Consider the following 26,606-nt stretch of genomic DNA (forward strand, 5'->3'; position numbering starts at 1 on the left):
CAAATCCTTTCATAACAAGACAAATCATACTGTAACGTGAACAGCTACCTCCAATTTACCACAGGTAGTTTTGTATGTTTGGATTATTTTTTCCTCAACACTGTATCATAAAATTTCAAACATACAGAAAAATGGAAAGCCCTGTACAGTGAGAAAGCCTACTTCTGCTTGGATCATTACTAAATGCAATACATCTTCAGTGACCACCTTTTCACAAGCCCCTTCCCACTAAAAAAAAATACCATTAAGCTAAATAATTAAAATTAAAATCTGGTTTCCAAATGCTTTTCCTAGTCTACTAACTCTATACACAGTTATATTATGGGTATAATTTAGCCTCCAAAATTTTCAAATGCAAATGCTAATGTATATAAACCACAGTTCTTTGAGAAGTATTTAACGTTAACTAAAATGATAAAACTTGGAAACAGACTCAAGAACTATTATCTTCTATGTATTTATACAATGCATAAAAGTAAACCAATGGGTGAACTTTGCAGTGTGTGAATTATCTCAATAAAGCTGCTATTAAAAAAAGTGAAATCAGTAACATTTGCTTTGGTTCAATCTTCTTTTATATTAAGAAAGGATTCCAATGACAGAATGTCATTCCTGATGGTACTAATATGGACTATTTAGACAAAATACACTTTGATAGAGATTATACACTAATGCAATCACTGGTGCTTTAGATTATTAAAGTGTTTCTAAATTTAGAAGAAACATATTGTTAGTTTCTTCATCCTCATTAAAATGTTTTGAACAGCTATCTGCATTAATATTGGGGAGGGAATAGAAAATGGGAAAGTTAACATTAGGAGAGTTTACCATCAGGGTAATATTGCTGGTTCATGCCTTCTGGAGGACCTTGTCCACCATGACTGTATTGGTCCCCATAATAGTCTTCCTGGCCTGAGTACTGCTGTGGTGGGCCTGAAAAACCACAACCAGTCAAGACATAAATAATTTGTTTTCTATGTCATCAAAGGCTTTCTTTTTTATCTGATATTGTCAGAGATTATTTCTCACCTGTAGATGCTCTGGCAATTGAGATACTTTGAACCATTTTTATACACACACATCCATAAACACACAGCAACACCACGTTTCACAAAAATTATTACGACCATACATACAGGATCTAACAATACCAACTTAAAAAAACAAACACTAACTTCTTTAAAAAAGGTTCAAACTAGTAGAAAATTAATTTTCTTTTTGATGTTAGAGCAGTTTGGAATAAACTAGGGTTTGTTTCTGACCATATATTAAGTAACTTCTCAAAATTAAAATTGTATTTTCTGCTATACATTAGTGAGCTTTTGATATAAAATTTTATGATATAACCTCTTCCCAGAAAAAAATAAAAGGAAGCTGTGTAGTAGGAAGTTCCTATCCACTCCATGAACCTTTGTACCTACTATATCCACTACCTTTTAGAAAAAAATATGTAATAATAATAACAATACTAAAAATCAAGAAACACAAAGCCCTGAATTTGCCTATATGAAATGTTAATTAAAATGTAAAGCCTTTCAACTACAGTTTTATTTATATTAAGCAGGAAATTTCCCAAATGTAATCTTACCCTGTTGAGGTGGTCTATAAGGAGGAATCTGTCTCTGACCCATCATATGATTGCCTTGGTTAACTTGACCCATCATTCCCATGGGAGGCTGCTGGCCTTGATAATGCTGCCCACCTCCCTGTGGCATATTGTATTGTTGAGAAGGAGGCTGCTGATGCATCATTGGAGCTGAAAAGAGACAAAATATTATGCACACAATTTTTTTACGTGTAATTTTAATACCTTAAGAGAAATACAAAAGTATTTTATCATATAACCCCCAAAATATGTAAGGTATTATAGTGAAAACTGACTTCAATAAAAATAAATCTTTCAGTTGAAGTTCACATGCCAAAAATAATCTGCAAACGAGGGAAAACAACTAATACATGGTAGTTCATCTGAAATCCACTGAAGGAGTGTTCTAGTAATTTCTTTAAAAAACAAAGTGAATATAATATGTAAACATCCTGAATATATGCATTTTTCAAGATATGCTACATAATATTTATCTACACAATTCTCCTGGGAAAAACAGAATCTTTTTTTTCTTTTTAATTTCTTTTTTCAATGTTTTTATTTACTTTTGAAGGAGAGAGAGACAGAGCATGAGCGGGGGAGGAGCAGAGAGAGAGGGAGACACAGAATTTGAAGCAGGCTCCAGGCTCTAAGCCATCAGCACAGAGCCTGATGTGGGGCCCGAACCCACAAACTGTGAGATCATGACCTGAGCCGAAGTCAGACGCTCAACCGACCGAGCCACCCAGGCGCCCCAAATCTTTAAGCTATATAAGAAAATATACCACAACAAACTTCACAAAATCACACAGCAAAGCAGGGGTCAAACCAGATTAGGAAAGAAACCTAATCTCTGAACATCCCTTTTTCCCCCCCTTTTCAATTCCCACTCATTTCATTATATAATGGTAGATAGGGAAACGACACATTTATAAATACATTTACATTGGCGGATTTCATAAACTTTAATTTTAGGATTAAATTTTTAAAGGGTCTTCTTTCCCTTTTCCATCTATAAGATTTATAAATGAAAAAGGTCTTCCTGAAATCAAAGGGTTGTGGTGCTTCTTAGTAAGTACTAACACACACACAATCAAAAATACCTAGGCAGAAAACTGTAATAAGCCACAGAGTCAGGTATCAGAATTAGAGTGCCCAGGGGCACCTGGGTGGCTCAGTAGGTTAAGCATCCAACTTCGGTTCAAATCATGATCTCATGGATAGGGAGTGTGAGCCCCACGTTGGGTTCTGTGCTGACAGCTCAGAGCCTGGAGCCTGCTTTGGATTAGGAGGTAACTCCCTCTCTCTCTGCCCCTCCCCTACTGGTGCTCTCTCACCCTCTCTCTCAAAAATAAATAATAAACATGAAAAAAAATCAAAACAACAAAAAAAAGAACTACAGCCTCCAAAGCAAGCAATATCCAGGTAGCCACACTACCACTGCTATAGTATCACATTGGCAACACTAAAAATATATCACGTGAAATAATCAACAATGGCCATAAAGTTCTGTGTTGCCACCTAACAATGTAAACAGCTCCTCAGAGGTTCACTGGGTCAAGTGATGGTATGGAGAACTCATCATTCTACCATCATAACCATTACTGTCTCAGAAGTACATATGAGTCATCCCCCAGTTTACTGCTTAAACAGCTACGTACTCCTCCTTTACTGACTCACGGACAATTTAAGGACAAAAGTAAAGGGTTAGAGGCCTGAGAAAACTTGTACAGTAGAAATTACGCAGAACAGCCAAAAGTTCATCGTTTATTTAAATAAAAGTTAAAAACAAAACACAATTACCTCTTTAAACATATTACTAGCCTATAAAAGCAGCAACAACATTAGCAAAAAGAATTTAACTCTCTTCCACTTTGAAGACCTGTATTATCTAAAGTGATTTATCAGGGCTCTTTTTCTCCTATTTGCCATCTTTTGTCCTTCTACTTTGTTTCAAATTCCTCTTTCCCTCTAATTTTATCATAAATAGAAGTCTTTCAAAGGCTACACTAGGACTTTTCTTTCAACAAGGAAATAAACTCTTTATAGTAGGGATAAGATGGCTCGGTGGAGAATGGAAGGGAAGAGAACTTAACACTAAATGCACTTAACACTGCCAGACATACTTTCATATTTATTTCATGTAAACCACCAACAACTAACAGAGGTAAGGATCCTAATTTTCTAGTTTTTAGCTAAGGAATCCAAAGATCAAGATAACCAACTGGGAACCAGACAAAACACAAGCTTGAAACTAGTTTAACTGAAGTTGTAATTTTTAAAATATATTTTGTATATAATAAAGTATTGAACACTAGCGGGTATAATCTAATAGGCAGTATGATTAGGCATTTCTGTAACTCATTTTCAGTAAACGAAGGTTTTGCTTTGACTCTCTTCTCCAACACTGATTAAAGGCTTCCTGTCTCACAGAAGGCAACTATAAAACTAATGCATATAGTATGCATTGGAACCAGAACTTCAAATAGAGGAGGAAGAAAGCAGAAACATCATAGCTGGGGGGGAAATCCAAAAGGATATAATAACAAAAAAATTCTAAGCTTTGCTCTAAAGGAGAAAAGTAATCCAGCTTAAGCCCCAAATAGAAAAGACCATGGCACTTGTGCTTTATCTTTTGGGACTGTCAGCAGTTCCAATCCCAAAGAGCTCAATTACCACCACCGTTTTATTCTTTGTCACTTCCCTCCCTCCGAGGATCCTCCACATCAGTCAGGATCAAACCTAAAACCACAGAGAATGGAGGAGGATAGCATTGCTAAAACATGTTGTTTTTCATCTTTTTCCTTGAAGCCTTACCCATTAAAAAAAAAATTAGGACTTCAACTTTGATTGTTTAAGAATAGTATTATTTTCCATGTGATAATGAAATATGCTACACTGGCAAATGTCTATCATCCTTTGAGACAGTAATGGAAATGAGAGTTGAATCTCAAAAGTTTACACCAAAATTACTTGTAAAAATCTGTACTACAGAAGGAAGATTACAAAATGAGTCCATTATAACCATTTTCTACAAACAATGACATCACACATTACTATAGGGCTTAAAAGTTGTTCTTCATCTTTTAAATAAATCATTTTGACGCTAAGATGCGCAACAAAGTGTGATATTACATACACAAAGATCTTAATGTCTTAATTACCTACCATATGTTTTGTAAAAGTGTTTTAAGAGAACATATAACAAATGTTCATCACAATATTATTTCTTTCCATTCTGAGTTTCATATGTAACAGACATTCTATGGAAATAATGTGCTGTATCTTAAACATATGTAAAATATTCCCAAATCACCACATTTTATGTCATTGGAATTCTTTGTTCCAATGAGATGGTTAATACTTAGTTTTATCTTAAGTTACTGGTCAAAATTTTTTTTAGAGTCAACTATAAAAATAACATTAGGTTTTAGTTAATCTGTGAAAAATTTAAGATTATGTAATTTTTTTAAAAATTCTGTATACACACACATATATTCACATCTTCAAATGGAAACCAATACACTAAAACTCTATAAATCATATAATTAATCTATGAACGATTTTAAATAAAGGTTAAATGTCAGCTAACAGTTAATGAGAACTTAGTGCAGGCCAGGTACTAAGTTAAGAGCTTTATGTATACTATTTATTTTCCCAAACTCTATGAAACAGGTAATACTATCATCAACTTCACTTTACAGGTAAGAAAATTTAATTTAAGGTTTACAAGCATTTAGAATCTTACCTAGAGTTGCACAGCTAGTAAATGATGACAACTTTAAAGCCACTATGTATATCTCCTCTCCAAAGTCAAATCATACTTCTCCCATGTAATATATCCCAGTATAACAGTTCTAGTAGGTAACATTATCCATAATATACTATATCTATATATACACACACACTATAGTTTATAGATGTTACTATACTAATAATACACTAATAGTGTATCATATGTACTAATATACTGTAATATAAAAATCCTAAAATGCAAGAAGTTTCTTTACCCCACCTCTATCTATATGCTATAATAAGAATTAGACTATGAGGGGCGCCTGGGTGGCGCAGTCGGTTAAGCGTCCGACTTCAGCCAGGTCACGATCTTGCGGTCTGTGAGTTCGAGCCCCGCGTCAGGCTCTGGGCTGATGGCTCGGAGCCTGGAGCCTGTTTCCGATTCTGTGTCTCCCTCTCTCTCTGCCCCTCCCCTGTTCATGCTCTGTCTCTCTCTGTCCCAAAAATAAATAAAAAACATTGAAAAAAAAAAATTAAAAAAAAAAAAAAAAAAAAGAATTAGACTATGAAATTGCTTAAGTAATGCCCTCCAAGCATATTTTCCTATTCATATTTCACCACATTTTACTACTGTTCTTAACTTTTCAATCTCAAACTAAACCATTTGTAGCTCTCATTTGAAGGTATTACTAACAGTTTATTTTCAAGAAAAAAATTCCAGTATTCTAGCAAACTCAATTAGCTAACCCACTATCTATTAAATAGCCATTTAAAATGAACGGAATTTTTTACATACCTACAATGTACATCTGTCCTCATCAAGTTTTCAATAGTTCATAAGGCATTTAGATATAATATCAAAAACAAAAGAACAGCCAAGTAACTAATAAAATCCTCCAAACTTAGTAAAGTCACTGTAACTAATACAAACTTAGCTGAGTTTCCTAGCAGCCAATGAAAAAAAACAGAAGCATGATAGATATCAGCTAGTAAAAAAAGTTCACTAAGAGATATAAACTTTTCCGTAACATGAAATTTTTAGGAATTTTCATGAAAGTATTAAAACATACTAGTATCAATAACTCTTGTTGCTGTTTCCTTAGTAACACAGACCATCCTTATATGCAGATCCTCATATTAACCATTTCTTAAAGCTGTGATTTTCGACCATGCGTGATTTTGTCCCCCAGGAGACATTTTACGTGGTCACAACTGCTATGAGTGGTGGTGCTCCTGCCACCTAGTGGAGACAGGACAGATCTACTGCTAAATATCGCAACAAGGCATAGGATAGGCCTCCACACAAATTATGCAGCTCAAAATGTCAACAGTGTTGAGTCAAGAAACCCTGGATTCTCAAGAGCATAATTGTAAATCATAGGCATCTCTACAAACTAGTCTGGGAATGAGAGTATGCATTTAGCTTTCTGGTGATTGAAAGTTAGAAAAGGGATGTATTGTTGCTTAATAAATCCAGAAAAATAAAACATTAGGCAATTTCTTAAGAGTTGGACCTCATACATAGTTTTGACTTTACTATAAATAATTCAAAAACAAAGTCAGTGCTAAACATCTATCATAATCGACTGAAAGGAACTCTAACAAGCCCAAGTAGAAAGCCATGGAGATGTGCTACATTAGAACATATAGTTTTGTGTCACTTAGCATGAAAGCTGGAAAATTACAAACCATTTGGCACATATGAGATTACTCTGCCCAGAAAAATTCTGAGGGAATAAATAAGCATGACTTAGAATATCTGTTAAAATTTAATCTCTAAAATTTATTCCTAGAGATTCTGGTTTAGCAGGTATGGGATAGGGCACACAAATCTTTTTTTTTAACAACTACCCCAGGTGATTCCAATCCATGTAGTCTTAGGACCACATGATGAGATAGAGTTCTAAGAGAAAGAATAACCAATCATCCACTTCGACCATAAAAGAAGCTGGATTATGGTTCATATAAAATGTTTAAATTGGGGGGTGCCTGGGTGGTTCAGTCGGTTGGGCATCCAACTTCTGCTCAGGTCATGATCTCACGGTCCGTGAGTTCGAGCCCCGCGTCGGGCTCTGTGCTGACAGCTCAGAGCCTGGAGCCTGCTTCAGATTCTGTGTCTCCCTCTCTCTCTGACCCTCCCCCGTTCATGCTCTGTCTCTCTCTGTCTCAAAAATAAACATTAAAAAAAATTTTTTTTTAAATGTTTAAATTGGAGTAAGATTGCATCTCATAGAGTACTTAAGGTGTTAGCTATAAAAAAAAAAAACATAAGGAATTCGTGTTATAAATACATCAAAACTCATCAAATGATACAATTAAGATCTATGCATTTCACTGCATATACATGTTACCTTAAAAAGACTATTTTAAAAATAAATAAAATTTTACAATGTTAAGTCCTAATGACATGCAGACTAAAGTGTTCACGAGTAAAGTATATTGATATCTGCAGATTACTGTGAAATGCATTTTGAAAAATAAGACACAATTGATGGATTAGTAAATGGACAGACAGACAATAAACAAATTTAGTAAAATACTAACTGTAGAATGCAGGTGGCAACTATACAGATACAATCCTTCAAGTGTCCTGCATGTTTGAATTTTATGTAAAAAAATATTGGGAGAAAATTTAAAAATTAATCCTAGGAGAATATATAAAGACTTCTCAAAATTCAGCAGTAAAAAAACCAAACAATCCAACTAGAACATAGGCAAAAGACATGAAGAGACTTCACTGAAGAGGACATACAGATGGCAAATAAGCACACAAAAAAGATGTTCAGTATCAGCAGCCGTTAGGGAAATGCAAATTAAGACCACAATGAGATATCACTTCACATTTTTAGAACAGCTAAGATTTAAAAAAAAATATGTTGACAATACCAAATGTTGACAAGAATTCGGAGAAAGCAGATCTCTCAGGGCACTTAGGTGGCTCAGTTAGTTAAGCATCCGACTCTTGGTTTCAGTTCAAGTCATGATCCTAGGGTCCTGGGATTGAGCCCAGTGCTAGGCTCTGTGCTGGGTGTGGAGCCTGCTTGGGATTCTCTCCCTCCCTCTCCTTCTGCCCCTTCCTCACTTGTGCATACACATATGCTCCCTCTCTCTCAAAAATAAAAAATAAAAATGAAAGAAAGAAAAAAGAAGAAGCAGACCTCTTATACGTTGCTGGGGGGCAACATTAAAATGGTACAGCTACTTTAGTGATCTGTTTGGCAGTTTCTTAAAAAAACTAAACATATACCTATGTGACCCAGCAATTGCACTGCTGGTATCTATCCCAAAAAAGGGAAAACTTTCGTGCAAATAAAAACACGAAATTGTACACAATTGTACATCGCACCTTTACGTAAAAAGCCAAAAATTGGAAACTACTAAAATATCCCTCAAGGGTTAAACAAACCAGTATATCCATACCATGGAAGTCTAACTCAGCAATACCAACATATGAACAACTGATACATGCAACAACTTGGAAAAATATTAATTAGGTTGAGTGAAAAAAGTGAATCTCTAAAGGTCTCATACTGTGTGATTCCATTTATATAACATTCTGAAAATGACAAAAGTATAAAAATGAAAGCGTAACAGTGGTTGCGAGGGATTAGAGATGGCTTGGGGTAAGACACATAGGCTCTCTCTGTATTACCTTTGTAACTTCCTATAAACCTGTAATTAATTCAAAATAAAGTTTTAAAAAAATGCATCATTGGGGCGCCTGGGTTAAGCATTTGACTCTTAATTTCAGCTTAGGTCATGATCTCCTGGTTCATGGGATTGAGCCCCGTGTCCGGCTCTGTGCTGACTGCGAGGAGACCACTTGGGATTCTCCCTCTCCCCCTCCCTCTTTGCTCCTCTCCTGCTCACACATGCTCTCTCTCTCAAAAGTAAATAAACATAAAAAAAAAAAAATCTTTAAATAAAAAATGTAATGAAACTGAGTTTATAATCTATTGAAGAAACTCATCTGGATTTTGTCCCCTAAACCCAAAAGGTTTCAGTAAACTGATGGTCATCTGTTTTATCTGACAGTAACTGACACTTCTTTATTTGGTTCATTTCTGGAATGACAGTTGATGGATGACAATAGCACAGAGAAGAATGCTAGCTTTCTAATTTGTTATGACATGAGGAAACCTAGCTTATCTATCGGTCAACAAATAGGACAAAGTAGTGAACAAGACACGCTCCTGACTTCATAGAACTTAAGAGTCTAGGAAAAAATAATTAAACAGATACTACAAATAATTATGTAATTACAAGTACTCAAACAAACGTCTGCTACAAAGAGCCTAAGTACAGTCTACCTACTACACCTAGGTGGACTGTACCTTGTCTGTAAAGTAACTTAAAACTTGTAGAGTAAGACTGCAGGTGATTTTTAGACTTTACTCTTTTCTGTATTTTCCAGATATTTCATATTAAATATTAGTTATTTTCATAACCAGAAAAATGTCATCATTGAGGAAAAAATTACAACCTTGAAAAACTCATCCAAGACAGCAATAGTGATCAAATTATAAACAAATATCTAATATAATCTGAACTATGATATAATTGCTGCATACACCTGAAACGGAACAGAAGCCTACAATATTAAGCAATATTACATAGATTTACCAATTTTAACAGTGAAGAGAGATGAGTGTACACACAATTCTCACATATTCAAATCAACTAGAAGTCAAACATGCCATTTCCATGGGATACAATATTTGAAATAATGTCTTCATTTGTAAATTTTCTGTGTTGCATTTGGAAGGAAAAAAGTTTTAGTGTTTTTTTCATATTGAAGATTTATTATATTTGTTAAATTTTGGGGATTCGTACAGCTCCTGAGCCTGGGTAGGGACTTTGGGTCATACTCAGAAGAACTACATACTGTAGACTAAGATTAATAACTTGGGTAATCAAATCTACATAATGGACCCCCAATATAACCTCTGAACACTGAGGCTTAGGTGAACTCCCCTGGCTGGCAATACTCTGTGCATATTGTTACACATTGGGACCAGGAGAGCAATGCATCCTGACTCCCATGGAAAGAGACCCTCCATGTTTAGTACCTCTTCTGGACTTTTCCCTATGCACTTTTTCCCTTGGTTGATGTTAATAATAATAAATCATAATTCTTCAGTGTAACAGTTTTCAGTGAGTATTGTGCATCTTTCCAGTAAATTTCTGAACCCGAGAGTGCTTAAGGGAACCCCAGAACTTGCAGTCAGTGTCATAAGTGAGGCCAGTCTTAGGAACCGTTCCCGATAACTTTGCAGTCGGCTAACTTCTCAGAGCTAGCATCTTTTTTACAACTTGGCCAACTGTCATCTTCCTTTCTAAGTCCGGGTCAGCTTCCAACATTTTATCCTTTCTACTTTCAATGTTATGAAATGTCTCCAAGAATTTCAACAGGAAGTATTTTGTCAGTCTTACTTTCTTTGGGACAGCTTCGTTCTTTTCATCACAACCAGTACTCTCACGTTATCAATGAGTTCACCTTCACTAAAGTACTTGCAGTGCACATCTAGAGTCTCTCAAATGGCAGTAGTGTCAACATTCCCAGTCAGCAATTTCTTCTCTAACTTTATTTACAAAGGATTTGGATTTCATTTCCAGCAGTGTTACTTCTCATTTCCCTACTACACTTCTATCTTTCATAAAATATCATGAAGGTTTATAACTCGGAACCAAGGAAGCAATACAGCTATATACTCTGCTTTATGTGCATAAACTGATAAATACACAGCGATCAATCACTGGCAGCATCTAAAAGTGACATGAATAGTCACTGATTATGACAGTCATCTGTTATTTATGCAGTGATTCGTAAACTGAAGAGACAGAAGCTAAGTTTGTACTTCATACAAGGGCTCACAGCTCATCTACCATAACTGAAATCTGAACCATGCTGTTGGGTAAAAGGTGTCATTTAACCAAACTGTGGTAACTCAAATTCATGCATACCAGAACTGCACAAACGAGGCCTGCCTAGATTTCTACAGGACGTGTTTTCTCATGCAGGGACTGAAGACAATCATAGTACTACTACCTCAAGGATAGTGTGAGGATTAAATTGGATACATACATACCTGGCACTCGCTGAATATTAGTTCCTATTTTTGATCAGTAATATGCACCCCCCCCCCCCAAAAAATATTCGTGTTACCACTTGTGTTATACTTGTGAAACACTTGTGTTAACCAAAATCAAATCCGTTTCTTTACTGTAGGACTTCTGAGACGTTTTAACACACTAGCAAGCAGGCAGAGTCCTCCAAAGCATTTTAGCAATAATTATTACCTAAGTCTATCTGGACCAGAATTTAACAAATGCTGAACAAAAGGCCTGACATAATTAATAAATAACTACATATTTCCACAAAAGTAACATTACCATTTCAGAATCCTATTACTAGAACAAGTCATTTAAAAAAGTTAAATTCCTAGTGTTCTAAAACTTCCAAAATGTTTATATATACTAAATAAAGGGTGACTAGCCTTAATCTATAAAGAACTCCTTCAAATTAGTAATAAATAGACAAGTCACAGAATATAGAACACAATAGGCAATTCACAGAAAAAATGCAAATAGCAAATGCTATGGGCTGAATATTTGTGCCTCTCATTTTAAGTATTTATGTATCCTACCTAGCAATTTTATTTCTAAACTTCATTCTACTAAATTCTTGTTTAAGTACACAAAGTCTATATACAAAAATGTTTGTTCCAGAAGTAGTTATAATAGTAAAAGACTAGAAGCATTATCAAAAGGGGTATACGGTGGGGCGACTAGGTGGCTCAGTCAATTAAGCATCTAATTTCTGGTTTTGGTTCAAGTCATGATCTCATGGTTTATGAGATTGAGCCGCACGTCGCAGGGCTCTGCACTGACAGCATGGAGCCTGCTTGGGATTCTCTCTTTCCCTCTCTCTGCCCCTTCCCAACTTGCACTTTCTCTCAAATAAATACATTAATTAAAAAAAAAAAAAAATCAACCAATAAAACCATCCATATTTTAAAAAAGGGGAGGGATATGGTTTAATTAAATAGTTAGATCCATATCATGAATGCTATTTTTAAAATGAGGTAGATCTACAAATACTGATAATAAAGAGGTGCAAAGAAATATACTACTATGATCACATATACAATTAAGTGCTAGGCTCATCTCAAGCACATCTGCTTGGTATAGCTCTTATCAGACAATAATCCACAATATAATAAGATACATATAACACTCCCAGCTATGATAATACATAATCTTTGTCCTTCATATTTACATAATAAAAGTACTGAGATAAAAATTTCCCAGTACTCTAACATCAAGCGTCCAGATTAGACCATTATCATTTGTAACTTATTACCTAAGTGAATCAGGACTTTCTTAATATTATTCAAACAAAACTAAAACCAGAAATAAATTGATGTGCCTAAAAGAGACAACTAATAAACTTATCTCAATTTTTTTGTTGTTGTTATTAAAAAAATACTTTTTAGGGGCACCTGGGTGGCTCAGTCAGTTAAGCATCCAACTCTTGATTTCATGATCTCACAGTTCGTGATTTCGAGCCCGTGTCAGGTGCTGCCTTTGACAGCACGGAGCCTGCTTGTGATTCTTTCTCTCTCCCTCTCTCTCTGCCCCTCCCCCACTCACACTCTCCCTCTCTCTCTCAAAATAAGTATTTTTTTAAAAAGCTTTTTATTCTGACCAACTAATTTCATACAAATTATGCAAACAATTCTGAATCAGAATTTGTATATGCATCATTTCACTTCACCTTCCTTATTAAGTAATTTCGTCAAAGGTCCCACATACAATAATCTACTGGGCCAAGATTTGGATCCAAGTCTAAAGAATTATCCACACAGAACTTGTGAAATACATGTTTTAGCAAAAAGTAATCTGTGAAAACTCTTTATATTTGAATGTGTAATTACTAAAATGATGTTAAATGAGAAAAACTACAAATATTAATGCCTGGGAATAAAAGCTGCAGATTCTACCAAATGTAACTGTTGGTCACTTTCAGAAAGCCTTGCTATTCTAACTTGACTTTTAATACTCTAATGAACATACCACTTGTTTTATTAAAGAGATAACTTTAAAGTACTAACTCTGTATTTCCAGGTCATCATGTAACATTTGGGTTTACTTCCTATTCACTGAAGAAACAGATCTTGCATGCCTACTTTGAGGCACTGTTCTAGGAACTAGAACAAAACAGATACACTTCCTCCATTTTTTTTTTTTTTTAATTCTAGTGAATTCAAGTATTTGAATTCCAGTGAAGTTTATGCTGTATATAGGAGTAAGCAGATCTAATTATGTAAGAGGATGGTGATTTACTTTGAATACAAGTCTTATTCTTAAAGTTCAAAGTAATAATCCCTGAACTTTTATCTGGATAATAGTGAAAATAACACAGGAAAGTTTATGCTGGATTGACTACAACATTTTGCCACCAGTATAAGAAACAACTTAAAAAGTTCCTAAACTTTTCATTTTATCTGGAAGTAGTAGACCCTCTAAGAGAACACGGAGAAAAATACTGTGCTATAGTAATAAACTTAGTTGCTAAATTAAAAAGTATTTCAGTCTTCTCAATTCACAGATATGTATAAAACTGCAAATCAACTACAAATCACCAATATCAATGCCATTATTACACATGCATTTTTTTTAAGTAAAAAAAAACATTAACTGCTGAATTTTCTTTTACTAACCATGAACACAGTAATATACGATTAGTAAATTTAATGGGGTCAACTTTTTGTGTAGCTTTTTGAAAAGACATATTTTGTGTCGTTGGTCTGCAAGTTTTAGTTATAACGGTCTTTGTGCTGATTTGATTTAATTTTTCAGTAAAACATTTAAAAGCTAAAAACAGCTTTTAAAGAACTAATGAAGCTCAAAAGATTCTACAATTTCATTCCTAGAGATAGTACTTTTATTGTAACACTAGTACACAATGTGCCTTATTATACTAGAGCTAATAGTATAAATTAACAGAATACTTCTCTGCTTTTTTAAACAATCACAACGATAAATTATAAATGTCTATCTGTTCTTTGTATTAATTTCCATCAGACTCCTAAATTACAATGACAACATTTTTAGACAAGTTACTTCCCCTCCCCACTTAATTTCATTTTCAAAGCTGAGAGAGAAAGAAGGAAGGGAAGAAAAAGGGAAAAACAAAAGTCACTTCAAAGCTATCAGAATAAATGCATCTAGACTTTGATCTGTAACGTTCTGTTTAGAAAACTACTACCACATTATCAGTTAAAGCTCCCAAATATGTCACTTAAATAATAATTAATGTAATAGTAATTGCCTTTTAATTACTCTGTTTTAAAATAAAAATTCTCCACATTAGTCTTTTTCCATTTTTTTGTCACTTGACAGAAGTTTAATGTAAGAAATCCCACAAATGTTTCTTTTCCTTGACTAATTAACCCCATTATTTAAAAAATGGTAAGTAGATTTAACAGTTTTTCTAAGATCTCTTGATACAGAAATATGTATGTAGAAATACAGGGATAGCCAAAAGATTTCGATATTTTGATTTTAACTCAAAGAACAGCTAATAATATCTCAACAAATGTTAAAGAGTTCTGAAAGTTAAATTGTTTCCTTTTATAGGATTTTGATGTTTTCTAAGCATTCCTCAAAGAACTATTTAAAAAGTGGTCCCCTCTGATTTCTTCCACCTATTTATCAAAACAAAACTTTTAATGTAAAACATGAAGCCTACTTTTAAAGCTAAGAAAATGTTTTATGTGCAATGAATATTAAAACTTTAAATAAAACTCATATAAATTTTTTTTTCATCCAATAGATATCATAGAATTAAAATGTCGTACAAGGAACTCATAATTAAGAAAGTAGATATTCCTGCAAGCTCATATAACTTTCTCTCTTTTTTTGGCAACTATAATTTTCTTTGGCATTCTTTGTATATGAAATATCAAAATTTAACTGATAAGTTTATTTGTCCTGAAGAGACTTTTAAAATACTGAAAAGTTCCTCACAGATTTCCATCGTATTGTTTTCTGAAAAATAACTTTTATTTCTTTAAGTCAGATCCCTACACAGAAAACAGACTATACAGAAAATGACTAGTAAGAAATTCATAAATTATGCAAACAAAGCAAAAAGCAATGAACTACTATAGTAGAAAGAAAAACTATACATTAGTAATACAAATACAAAACGTGACATTTTTAAAAATAGTTGGTCCCAGATGCCTGGGAGGCTCAGTCGTTAAGCATTTGACTTTGGCTCAGGTCATGATCTCACAGTTCATGAGTTGGGGTGACCTCCAGCCTGCTTCGAGTAAAACATGAGCTCCGGGCAAGCCCCGTTTCTTTCTTTCTTTCTCTTTCTCTCTCTCTCTCTCTCTGCCCCTTGCTCACTTGTGCCTTCTCTGTCTCAAAAAAATAAATAAAAGGGGCGCCTGAATGGCTCAGCATCCAACTTCAGCTCAGGTCATGATCTCGCGGTTCATGGGTTCGAGCCCCATGTCAGGCTCTGTGCTGAGAACTCAGTCTGGAGCCTGCTTCAGATTCTGTGTCTCCCTCTCTCTCTACCCCTCCCCTACTCACACGCTCTCTCTCAAAAATAAAAACACATTACAAAAATTTTTTAAATAAATAATAAAAAGAACAGTTGGTCCCTACGTTTAGAACAAAAAATTCTTATAAAAACCTCAATTCCTTTCTCCAAAAATCAGTTACTATTTTCTACATGCACATTGCTATATGCATTATTTTTTTGTTCTCCAAATCTTATAGCAACGTCCATTCTTGTAAACACCCTATCATTTTCTTAATTACAGTTTCTAAATAGTGTGCCATCATTACTGTAGATGCTGTGAGAATCATTACCAAATTTCTTGCTCTCTCTCTCCTGGTAACCAAACTGTATGGAGAAACCTCCGAACTCCCCTCTGACCTGCCACTGACTGGATCTTGCTGTTATTCTAAACCTTTAATTGACCTAATTTTATAAAAAAAAAAAAGAAATTCCATCATGGGCACTAAACAACTTGAGGGGGACGGGAGAAATGGAGCAAGTGCCACTTTTGTGAAGCTACACTGATAATTTATTATATTGGCTCTCTTTGTTTTCAGTGTATCTCATCAAAAATATAAAAGCTTCTGTATTACTATTTAAGTGTTAGAATATATTATTTCATCATAAGTAATTATCAACAAATTAACCTTAACTCCCTTTATCTGGGTGCACTTTTGTGCTTTGTTTTTCAAAATCAAAATCTAGAAAAATTTTTTGCAAATATGAATTCTATCTTACACTTAACCTCACATTTTGCAACTGAAATAGCTTTAGGCTGGCAATATGCCAAATGTTTTAGCAGGCAATTAGCAGAAGAGAGCGCCACTTACTGGTTTTTAGTTATTATTCACAAGAATATTTAAAAAAGAAACATGATAATTTCATTCTCTGAGATTGGTAACAAACTTTAATAGACTTCACCCCATTCTAAGAATAGAAGAATACAGCAGCATCTCTACTGAAAACTCTAATAACAAATTACGTTAAAATTACCTCTTAATGCTGAAACACAACATCAGAAAACATTCATAAAAATCAAGGGAAATTCATATAAATTAACATATCCTTAATAAGTAAAAAAAAAAAAAAAAACAAAACCATCGAGTAAAAGTTTAACAGCTTATACTTGCTAAGATAAAATTATATTTTCTCAACCTTCTAGCTCTAAACAAATGTTTGGCTATTCATCTATTAAAAAAATTTTTTTTAATAAAAATACAACAATCTCAAATGAACTGTCCAAAAGACATGAAATAAGCTTAAAAGCTAAATTAAGCAATTTAACTTCTAAATGCAAAAACAATTAAACTAGTGTCAAGTTCAATGTTCCTTTTTTATAGGAATGACCATTACTTACTTTAAACTGTATTTTCAAGAATCAGCTACCAACTTGAAATAACTGTTTTACTTTCAAAGGCTAACATAGCATTCTAGTGGAGAACGATATCAAGCTTATTTACCTTGGTTTGGTTGCATATTCATATTTGGTCTGGGGCCATAGCTTCCTATTGGCTGCCCTTGACTCATCGTCATCTGATTCTGTACTGGCACGCTCTGTGATGATGGCACAGAATGGTTGTAACCTCCCATGGATCCGTGGCTACTTGAAGGCATGTTCATGGAACTGTTTGTCATATTGAGTTGATTGGGTCCCGGTCCCTGAATAGGCATATGGTTAGGCCCTTTAAAGAAAAGTGGTCAGAACCAAATATGAAAGTTAAAACACATGGTCTATTAAAAAGTACTTTAAAGAGCTTTTTATTTTCTTTTGCATACCATAACAATAGCAAACAATAACTTGAGTATTTAATCAACAGCAAGCAAAGTAAATGCATTACATGAATGAGAGCAAATACTGTGAGGTAGAACTTATTCCCATTTTATAGATTAAGAAACTAATGCTTTTAGAAGCCAGCAACATTCTGAAAAAGAAAAGCAATGATCAACTAGCTTTACAAGAGAGCAAACATATAAAGTGGAAGTAATTTTTTATTTTTATTTATTTTTAAGTTTGAGAGAGAGCATGTGTGCATGAACGGGGTAGGGGCAGAGAGAGAGGGAACCCCAGGCAGACTCTGCCCGAAGAGCATAGAGCTCGACACAGAGCTCAATCTCATGAATCGTGAAACGATGATCTGAGCCGAAATCAAGAGTCAGACACTTAATGGACTGAACCACCCAGGTGCCTCTAAAGCTGAAGTAATGAAAAGTGTGTAGTACTAGCATATAAATGAATTAACAGGTCAATGGACCCAGAGCAGAGTCTAAAAACACACCCAAATTTCTAATTCTGTAAATGATAATAGTGGTGAAATTCAATAAATAGTGTGACAAATGAGTAGCCATCTGGAAAAAGTCCTACCACATTCCTTCCACCAAAAATAGTTCCAGATGAGTAAAATATTAAACATTAAAAAAGAAAATGAGGAAAAGAAACCATAAAAGAGAATTTTAAAAAGAACTTTTAAAAAATATTCTTGAAGTGGAACAGCCTTCTTGCATGCCAGAAAACCGAGCCATAAAAAACTGATAAACTAGACTAGACTACATAAAAATAAAAAAATGTAAGTATGACTAAACCAGACAAAACGAAAGTATTAAAAAGTAGGAAAAAATTTTTTACAAGACATATCACAGACTGAACTAATTACGTGAACATATAAAGTAAAAGACCACCAGCAGTTAAAAAAAAAAAAAAAAAAATGGCAGGGACAGGAATGATTAGTTCACACAAAAACTACCAAAGAGACATAAATATGAGAGGACTGCCTGCTTCATTTATAATAAAAAGGCCAATTAAAATTATGAGATCCTTTTTTCATTTTTCAGATTCTAAAGACCCAAAGTTTTGATCTCTGAAGAAAAGTAATTTCATACATTGTTGAGGTATATAAATATATAAATAAGTACTATTTTTATGTAGAGCAATTTGGCAATAACTACCATATTTTATTTAATTTTTTTAATGTTTATTTAGTTTTGAGAGAGACAGACAGATTGTGAGCAGAGAGAGAAGGAAACAGAATCGGAAGCAGGCTCCAGGTTCTGAGCTGTCAGCACAGAACCCGACGTGGGCTCGAACTCACAAGCCATGGGATCATGACCCGAGCCAAAGTCAGATGCTCAACCGACTGAACCACCCAGGTGCCCTGGCAATAACTACCATATTTTAAAATGCATATATCTTTCACACAGCAGTTGCAGTTCTAGGACTTTATCCTATAAATATACAGGTCTTCGTGTGCATACATCCATGAATGCAAAACTGCATATGGATTTATTTACTTGTTTACTTACTTTTATTTTACAGGCATGTTCACATCAGCATAGTTTTTAATACCGGAAGATTAGACATGACCTGTATTTCATTATAAGGGAATAGTTCAAATAAATTAGGGGCATCCATGAAAAAGAATGAAATACAGCCACCAAAAGCATAAGGCAGCTCTTTATGTACTGAGTGGTCTCCAAAATATATTTTTATATACTTATGGTCTCTAAGATATATCTTTAAGAGGGAAAAATATTAAACATAATACTACATAATATATGCCACAACTTGTATTTTTTTTTTAAGAGTAAGACAAAAGAAAAAGGAATGTGCATATGCATATGTTTTAGATACAGAGAATTATCTCTTGAAGGATACCCAGACACCAATGACTCTCTGGAACAAAGTATCTGGAGGTAAGGGCTGTATACCCTTTGGTACCTTTTGATTTTGGTACCAGAGACACACATTATCTTATTTTTTTTCAAATCAGTTAAACATTTTTAAAAAGGAATCTGAAACTGATGTTATCTGACCAAGATCAAAGAAGATATAAGTAGCTCTATGACTTAGATTTACAAAATAACAAAAAAACAACACAAAAATAGGAAACTGAAAGACTAGATACAAATTTGTGTGCACAAAAAAGTTGGCTAAGCTCTATTAAGCAGGTTTTAAATAAAGGAAACACAAGTAACTGGACCAATTTCTCCTACACCTAACTAGAACACTCTATAAGAGACTATTTTGGAAGCTCTACAGTGTTCTGGACAACCTATGTCATAACTAGTTGAAAAATCTCTGGTTTATAAAGAATGTAACTACTCCAGATGGCCTTATACAAAAACCCAAATGTCACGTTAACAATAATTACATTGCTGTTCAAGTGCTTCTCTGGCCTTAAGCTTGAATTTATATGGAGAAGTCAAAATTCTACTTAACAGTACGACCATAAAAAGTCACAAAACTCCTAACTCGCACTACCCTTCCAGTTCTAAAAGCAACAGGTCCTGATGAGCTAAATGTGGACTCACCAGAAGTTTCCTCTTGACTACAACATAACAAGTAGTTAGAGGTCTTTATTCCTATTCCTCCCCTCCCATGGTGTGGGTCATGGGGGCCATGGACTGTGGCAAGCCACCAAAGGAAACAGAAGACAGCCACTGAAACAGCATCACCCTTCTACACGATCAATCGCACACCCATCTTCTATAAACCGGGCTACCTGGCTTCTTTTGCTCTGTGTTCTCCTTACTTCATTTTCTTTTTTTTTTTTTTTTTTTTTTTCTTTATTTTTGGGACAGAGAGAGACAGAGCATGAACGGGGGAGGGGCAGAGAGAGAGGGAGACACAGAATCGGAAACAGGCTCCAGGCTCCGAGCCATCAGCCCAGAGCCTGACGCGGGGCTCGAACTCACGGACCGCGAGATCGTGACCTGGCTGAAGTCGGGCGCTTAACCGACTGCGCCACCCAGGCGCCCCACTTACTTCATTTTCTACACCCACTGTCCCTGGATACCAATGCTACCAACCAACACAATCAGCTAAGACAAGACAATCCTAAAGATGCTAATTACTAATTTTACAAATGAATTGCTTCGTTATTTCATTTACTTTCATTATTGCTATCTGTATAATACTTTGTTAATGAAAATAGCCTTTGTCTTTAGAAAGTAAAAATATTCTCACATTAAATGAAGAAAACAACCCACCAAGAATTATGGGTATGGGTTGTAGCTATTGTTGCAAAAACAAAAGAGTTTAATGATACTTTTCAGATTAAAAGTTCAAATCAGCAAAAGGTAACTAATTAAGCATCCAACGGCCTGGAAGATACTCTAAATGGCTCCAAACTTAGAACGGAAAAATAGTAAAAGGAATAACTCATTATCTAAAACATCTGAAATTATTTTTCCTTTAAATTTGCTTTAATATCAATTTCCATATTTATATTATGCCATAAACATATATATTTGTAAAAATTTATACTCAGCTTCAATAGTATCAATGTGGAAATACTAAATATATTACATTAGCACTTTACAGATTGTTTTCTTTCTTTTCCTCATGTGTTTTTTCCAGCAATACTGTTTCTGAGACCAGTAAGTTTTTAAGTAAATACAAAACCCAAGGAAATGTTATAATACCTTTATAATCTATAAAGAGATTTTAATTCTTAAGTCATGGCGCAATGCCTTTTTTTTCCAAAAAGCTTCTAAAGCCAGCTGTATTGCATAGTTTCAGACAGACTAAATTTAGCCAGTTCTGTTCATCAGAGGAATGCTGTGTGTCAGCTACATCAAAGCCCAAGGGCAGCCTGATAAACACTGAATACAGGTCACGTAGCTCTGTAGCTAACAAACTCTAAGAGAGCTTGTACTCGGGGGCATTCAAAGCAGTTTTGTCATCAACAATCTAGTATCCCTTGAGCCCCCATGTCGTTTCAGTTGCTAAGCAACTCTGGTGTTAATGTCTTAGAGGAGAAAAACTTACCAGGCATCTGGCCGTTCATCTGGTTCTGCATGTGTGGTGCAGGAGGACCCCCACCTACCATTCCATCTGAAGGCATGTTGTGAGAGCGTGGAGGTGGGGGAGGGCCGCTCTGATTCATCCCTCCAGGACCCATAGGCATATTCTGTGTGGGTGGCTGAAAGAAGACAGTTTAGTAAAACAAGAGAAACAGTTAGACTAATATATTAAAGATGCATGTAACAGTTGCCTGTACTATTAAACTAAATAGGAACAAAAACACAAATACATTTCAACTTATTCTAATGCATTTTAATAACAAATTATTTACATCAAATTTAATATGACCCCCAAACTTAACAAGATCATTAGTGTGAAGATACCTTCTGACCACCTCAGACCAAAAGAATACCACAATTAAAGTATATTTTACTTTATAAAATCTCAATAGTGAAAATAAATTTTTTAAATATTCTATACCAAAATTCACATTTGTTTATATACAAGGATTTTAATGTGTTCACTGTTGTTACTTAAATTATGTTTTAAAAATTAAGTTTCCTTTCATTATTAATATATTTAGACATATTTACTATTAATGATGGATTTTACCTGAAAAGTCACTGTAACAAAAATTTATAAAAGGACAGGAAGCCCCTAAATATGATATACTTTGTACTGTTCGAGGGGGAAATAAATTTTGGCAAGGGAATGTTTTAAACTACGAAGACTCAGTTCAGTCCAACATTTTTGTGCCGATGACTCCTATAGATCGGAAACATTACTGATGGCCTCCAAGGGTACAGAGACAGCTGCCTCAAAAGGATGCCTTTGGCAAATTTCCTAATGAAAGTGTGAAGAAAATCACTGACTAACCTTGAGAGTTCACAAAAGGGCGAAAGGAAAAACACAGATACAAGGTGGTCTGCAACACCTGGTTCCCTTCTTGGGGATATTTTGGTGAAGAAAGCAAATGGTTAGTTTCTTTCCAAATCCCCATTTTTAAGCCTACAGGAGGAGAAGGAGCTATTATTTACAGATCTATTTCTGCCTTCTTTCTCTACCTCTCTATGTTCTAAAAACATAATGTTGGCTCCCATACTTCAGTCATTCTCTTCCTCCCACATTTTTTTAAGTTTATTTATTTAATTTGATAAAGAGTGCAAGTGGGGAGGGGCAGAGAGAGGGAGACAGAGAATCCCAAGCAGGCTCTGAGCGCTGCTAGCACAGAGCACAACACAGGGCTCAATCCCACAAACCGTGAGATCATGACCTGAGCCAAAACCAAAAGTTGGACACTCAACAACTAAGCCACTCGGGTGTCCTTCTCCCACATTTTTACATGGCTACTTAGTTACTGTTTCTGTACCATCTCGATTTTGTGAACACAATCCTCTCTGATACCCTTAACCGATAAAACACTGTCTTGTAGTCATCACACGTAAATACTCAAATCGCCAACCATTTAACATCACCAACATTTACACAAATAACCAAGTACAACTCTAATAGCACCCATTTAAAATTCACAGTCTTGGAGTGCCTGGATGGCTCAGTCAGTTGAGCATCCAACTCTTAATTTCAGCTCAGGTCATGATCCTAGGGCTGTGGGATCGGGCCCAGGAGGGGGCCCCACATCAGGCTTTGTACTGAGCATGGAGCTTATGTAAGATTCTCTCTTTCCCTCTGCCCCTCTCTCCCACTCATGCTCTCTTTCTAAAATAAATAAAATTCAAAAACAAATTTAAAAACAAATAAGTAAATAAATAGAATTCAGAGTCTTAGTTCCTTTACTACTAAATCTAGAAAATAACTGCTCTTTATTAAATATTTTTTCTTCAATTCTCATTTTAAATTCTTTATCCACTTCAGATTCTTTAAACACTTAATAACTTCATTCAGAATTTTAAAAAATTGCCAAACATCAACTCAGTGTCACATATCTTACTTTGAAATGATCCTTTACTATCCTTCAAATATGGCTGACTGTGACCTTCTTCTCATTTGAAAATAAAAATCCCGCCTTCTATATTCTTGTCCAAATTCTCTGCTGAAAATGTATGTTCTCACTCTCAATAGGTAAGAGCTTTCTCATTTTCTTGCGACGCACTTCATGAAACATCAGTATTCACGGCTCCCATCGTAACAGAGTAGCTTCTATCAAACTAACCCATTTGCCAATAAAAGTTATAAAATCTACACAAATGTAAAAATTGTTTGAAGGCACTGAAGAGCAATCTACACGGAGAGAAACAGGAGGGGCTACAACTCTTGAAAGAAGGGAAGCACAGAAGATCAGCTCCTCCAAACACCTTGGCTTTTTCCCTAACTTTGCTGTGTAACAAGAAAACAGAGCCCGAGCAGAGGCGGCAGCCCTACTGGACTGAGAAGGAGGAAGAATTCTGGACTATCAGAAAGCTAGAACCTGAAGAACAAAATCCCAGAGTGGAAGAACCACAAACAGGATGAAAATTCACAAAAACTAGCATAGAACAGCAGTTAAGAGGCTAACGAGCTGAGCAGAAATTTCAGCTTCTGCCCAGGGCTAGGGAAACAAAAGACTGGCAGTAGTCCCTACCAAGTCAGAAAGGCCTTTGTAAATAACGCAAGCTCTCTGTTGAGACTTCAAAAAAGGCTCTTCTTAGATTAAGGTCAAAACAACTACATCAGCCCTAACAACTCTTATAGACAACGCTCAGTACTCAAGGTACTCTAAGTACTTCACCTTCCAAAGGAAGACTTAACTCTCTTTGGAATTAGATAACACCAAGTAGAGCTCCACAACTGTTCATTCATAAGTCTGGCATTCAATGAAAAGTTACAAAGCATTCCAAAAACAAGAATAAACAGACAACACTCATTAGGATGGCTATAATTTTTTTTTAAAACCACAGAAAGTAACAAGGGTTGGCAAGAATGTGGAAAAAATGAAACTCATACATGCTGGCAGGATTGTAAGGGGTGCAGCCACTATGGAAAACAATTTGGCAATTCCTCAAAAAGTTAAACATAGAGTTACCATATGACACAGCAACCCCACTTCTGGTATAGACCCAAGAGAACTGACGACACACAGTCACACAAAACTTGCACGCAAATGTCATGGTAGCATTATTCATAATAGCCAAACAAACAAAAAAAACCAAAAAACTCAGAAACAACTCAAATGTCTATTAAATGATAGATAAAAAAAAACATTCATACAATGGAATACTATTCAGCCACAAATGAAATGAAGTATCAATACTTCAACATACTTCAACATACAACATAGATAAATCTTGAAAACATTATGCTAAGTGAAAGAAGTCAGACTCAAAAGGCCACACATCTGTATAATTCCATTTATATGAAATATCCAAAATAGGTAAATCCAGAGAGAAAGAATGTAGACTAATTAGATGTTACCAGGGAATGGACAGAGGGAAAACTAGGATTGAATGCCCACATTTATGAGGTTTCTTTTTGAGTTGATGAAAATGTTTTGGAATTAGACAGTGGTGATGGTCGGATAGCACTATGAATATACTAAAAACCAATGAATTGTATTCTTCAAAAAGTCAAAATGGTGAATTTCATGTTATGTGAATTTTATCTCAAATTTTTGTAAAAAAAAAAAAAAAAGAATAGATGAAAAACTAAAAGAAATAACAGAACACAGAAAAAGACACCCAGGTCATTCATATTTTGGAGTTATCTGAGAGACCTTAAAATAACCGACTGATATGCTCAGTGGTTAAAAAAGAAAAAGGATAGATGGAGAATTTCAGCAAAGTACTAGAATTCTTAGAAAAGTCAAATGGAAATTCCGAACTGGAATATACAATCAATGAAATTAAGAACTCACTAGTTTAGAAACAGCAAAATAGAAGATTGGTAAACTGAAAGAAATGTATAAAAAAGATGACACACCAAGAAACATAAAGGCACGAACATTAAAAAAATAAAAGCATAAAGACATGTACAACATGCTACAATGGTTTAACACACATCTAACTGGAGTTAGAAAAGCAGAGTAAATGAATCTTAGGCAATATTTGAAAAATACCAGTCAAAAATTTTCCAAAGCTAACACAAGTCTCTAAGCAGACATGCGAAGTTCTATAAACCTCACCAGAATATGAAGAAAACGATACCCGAGTCAAAGTCTTAAAAACCAAAGTCAGAGAAAATATTAAAAGTAGTCAGAAAAAATAAGACACATTATCTTCAGGAGAAGGACAAGACTAACGACATTTTTTTTTATCAGAAATAAATGAAATAGAAGACAATAAAATGACATCTTTAAAATCTTAAGACAAAACAAGAAAATAAAATAAACCAACCAATCTGGAGTTCTACAAGAGAAAATATCTTCTGACATGAAGATGCATTAGTAAGAGCTTCAAATAAACAAAAGCTGAGAGAACTTGTTACAGATGAAGGGAATTCATCAAGCTAAAGGAAAATAACCCCAGATGGCAGCACAGAAGTAGAGGACTTAATACAGAGAAATGGAAAGGTAAGTGTTTAGACAAATACAAATTAACATTGATATTTAGAATAATTGTAACAAAGGCTTATATGGTTTAAACAGACATAAAAGTATAAAATATATGACAGAACTAACACAAAAGACAAACACAAAAAGGAATAAGTTAAGTACACTGTTCTAAGTCTCTTGCATTTTTCAGCAAGTGCTAAAAGTACAAATTTAGACTGGAATCTTTATAAATCCAAAATGTACACTGTAATTTCATATGCAACTACTTAAAAATGCATACACATATAAAAATGTACAGCTAAAAAACTAGTAGAGAGGAAAAAATAATGCTTGATTAGTTCAAAGAAAGGCAAGGAAGAGACCAATAGAAAACTAATACCAGGCTGATATTCTCAAATCCTATTATATCATGTTCTGCATTAAATGTATCTGGACCCAACATTTCACTTAGATAACAAATATTATCAGATTGGATTTTTAAAACACC

At 34.7% G+C, this 26,606-nt stretch overlaps 1 protein-coding gene across 4 annotated transcripts in view; it reads right to left on the reverse strand.

Moving 5' to 3' along the window:
* SS18 (SS18 subunit of BAF chromatin remodeling complex) overlaps window positions 1-26,606 on the reverse strand; it is a 90,109-nt gene that overhangs the window by 26,449 nt on the left and 37,054 nt on the right. For all 4 annotated transcript variants that reach the window (XM_019465504.2, XM_019465508.2, XM_019465509.2 and 1 more), the window contains exons 4-7: window positions 21,661-21,814; window positions 17,357-17,578; window positions 1,589-1,756; window positions 829-933 (exon numbers count right to left, since the gene is read on the reverse strand). In XM_019465504.2, the coding sequence (XP_019321049.1) occupies window positions 829-933; window positions 1,589-1,756; window positions 17,357-17,578; window positions 21,661-21,814 (649 nt within the window). The remainder of the gene's footprint in view (window positions 1-828; window positions 934-1,588; window positions 1,757-17,356; window positions 17,579-21,660; window positions 21,815-26,606) is intronic.

This window comes from Panthera pardus, unplaced genomic scaffold, assembly GCF_024362965.1.
Source record: "Panthera pardus isolate Hobbes unplaced genomic scaffold, ASM2436296v1 HiC_scaffold_15, whole genome shotgun sequence".
Lineage (NCBI taxonomy): Eukaryota > Metazoa > Chordata > Mammalia > Carnivora > Felidae > Panthera > Panthera pardus.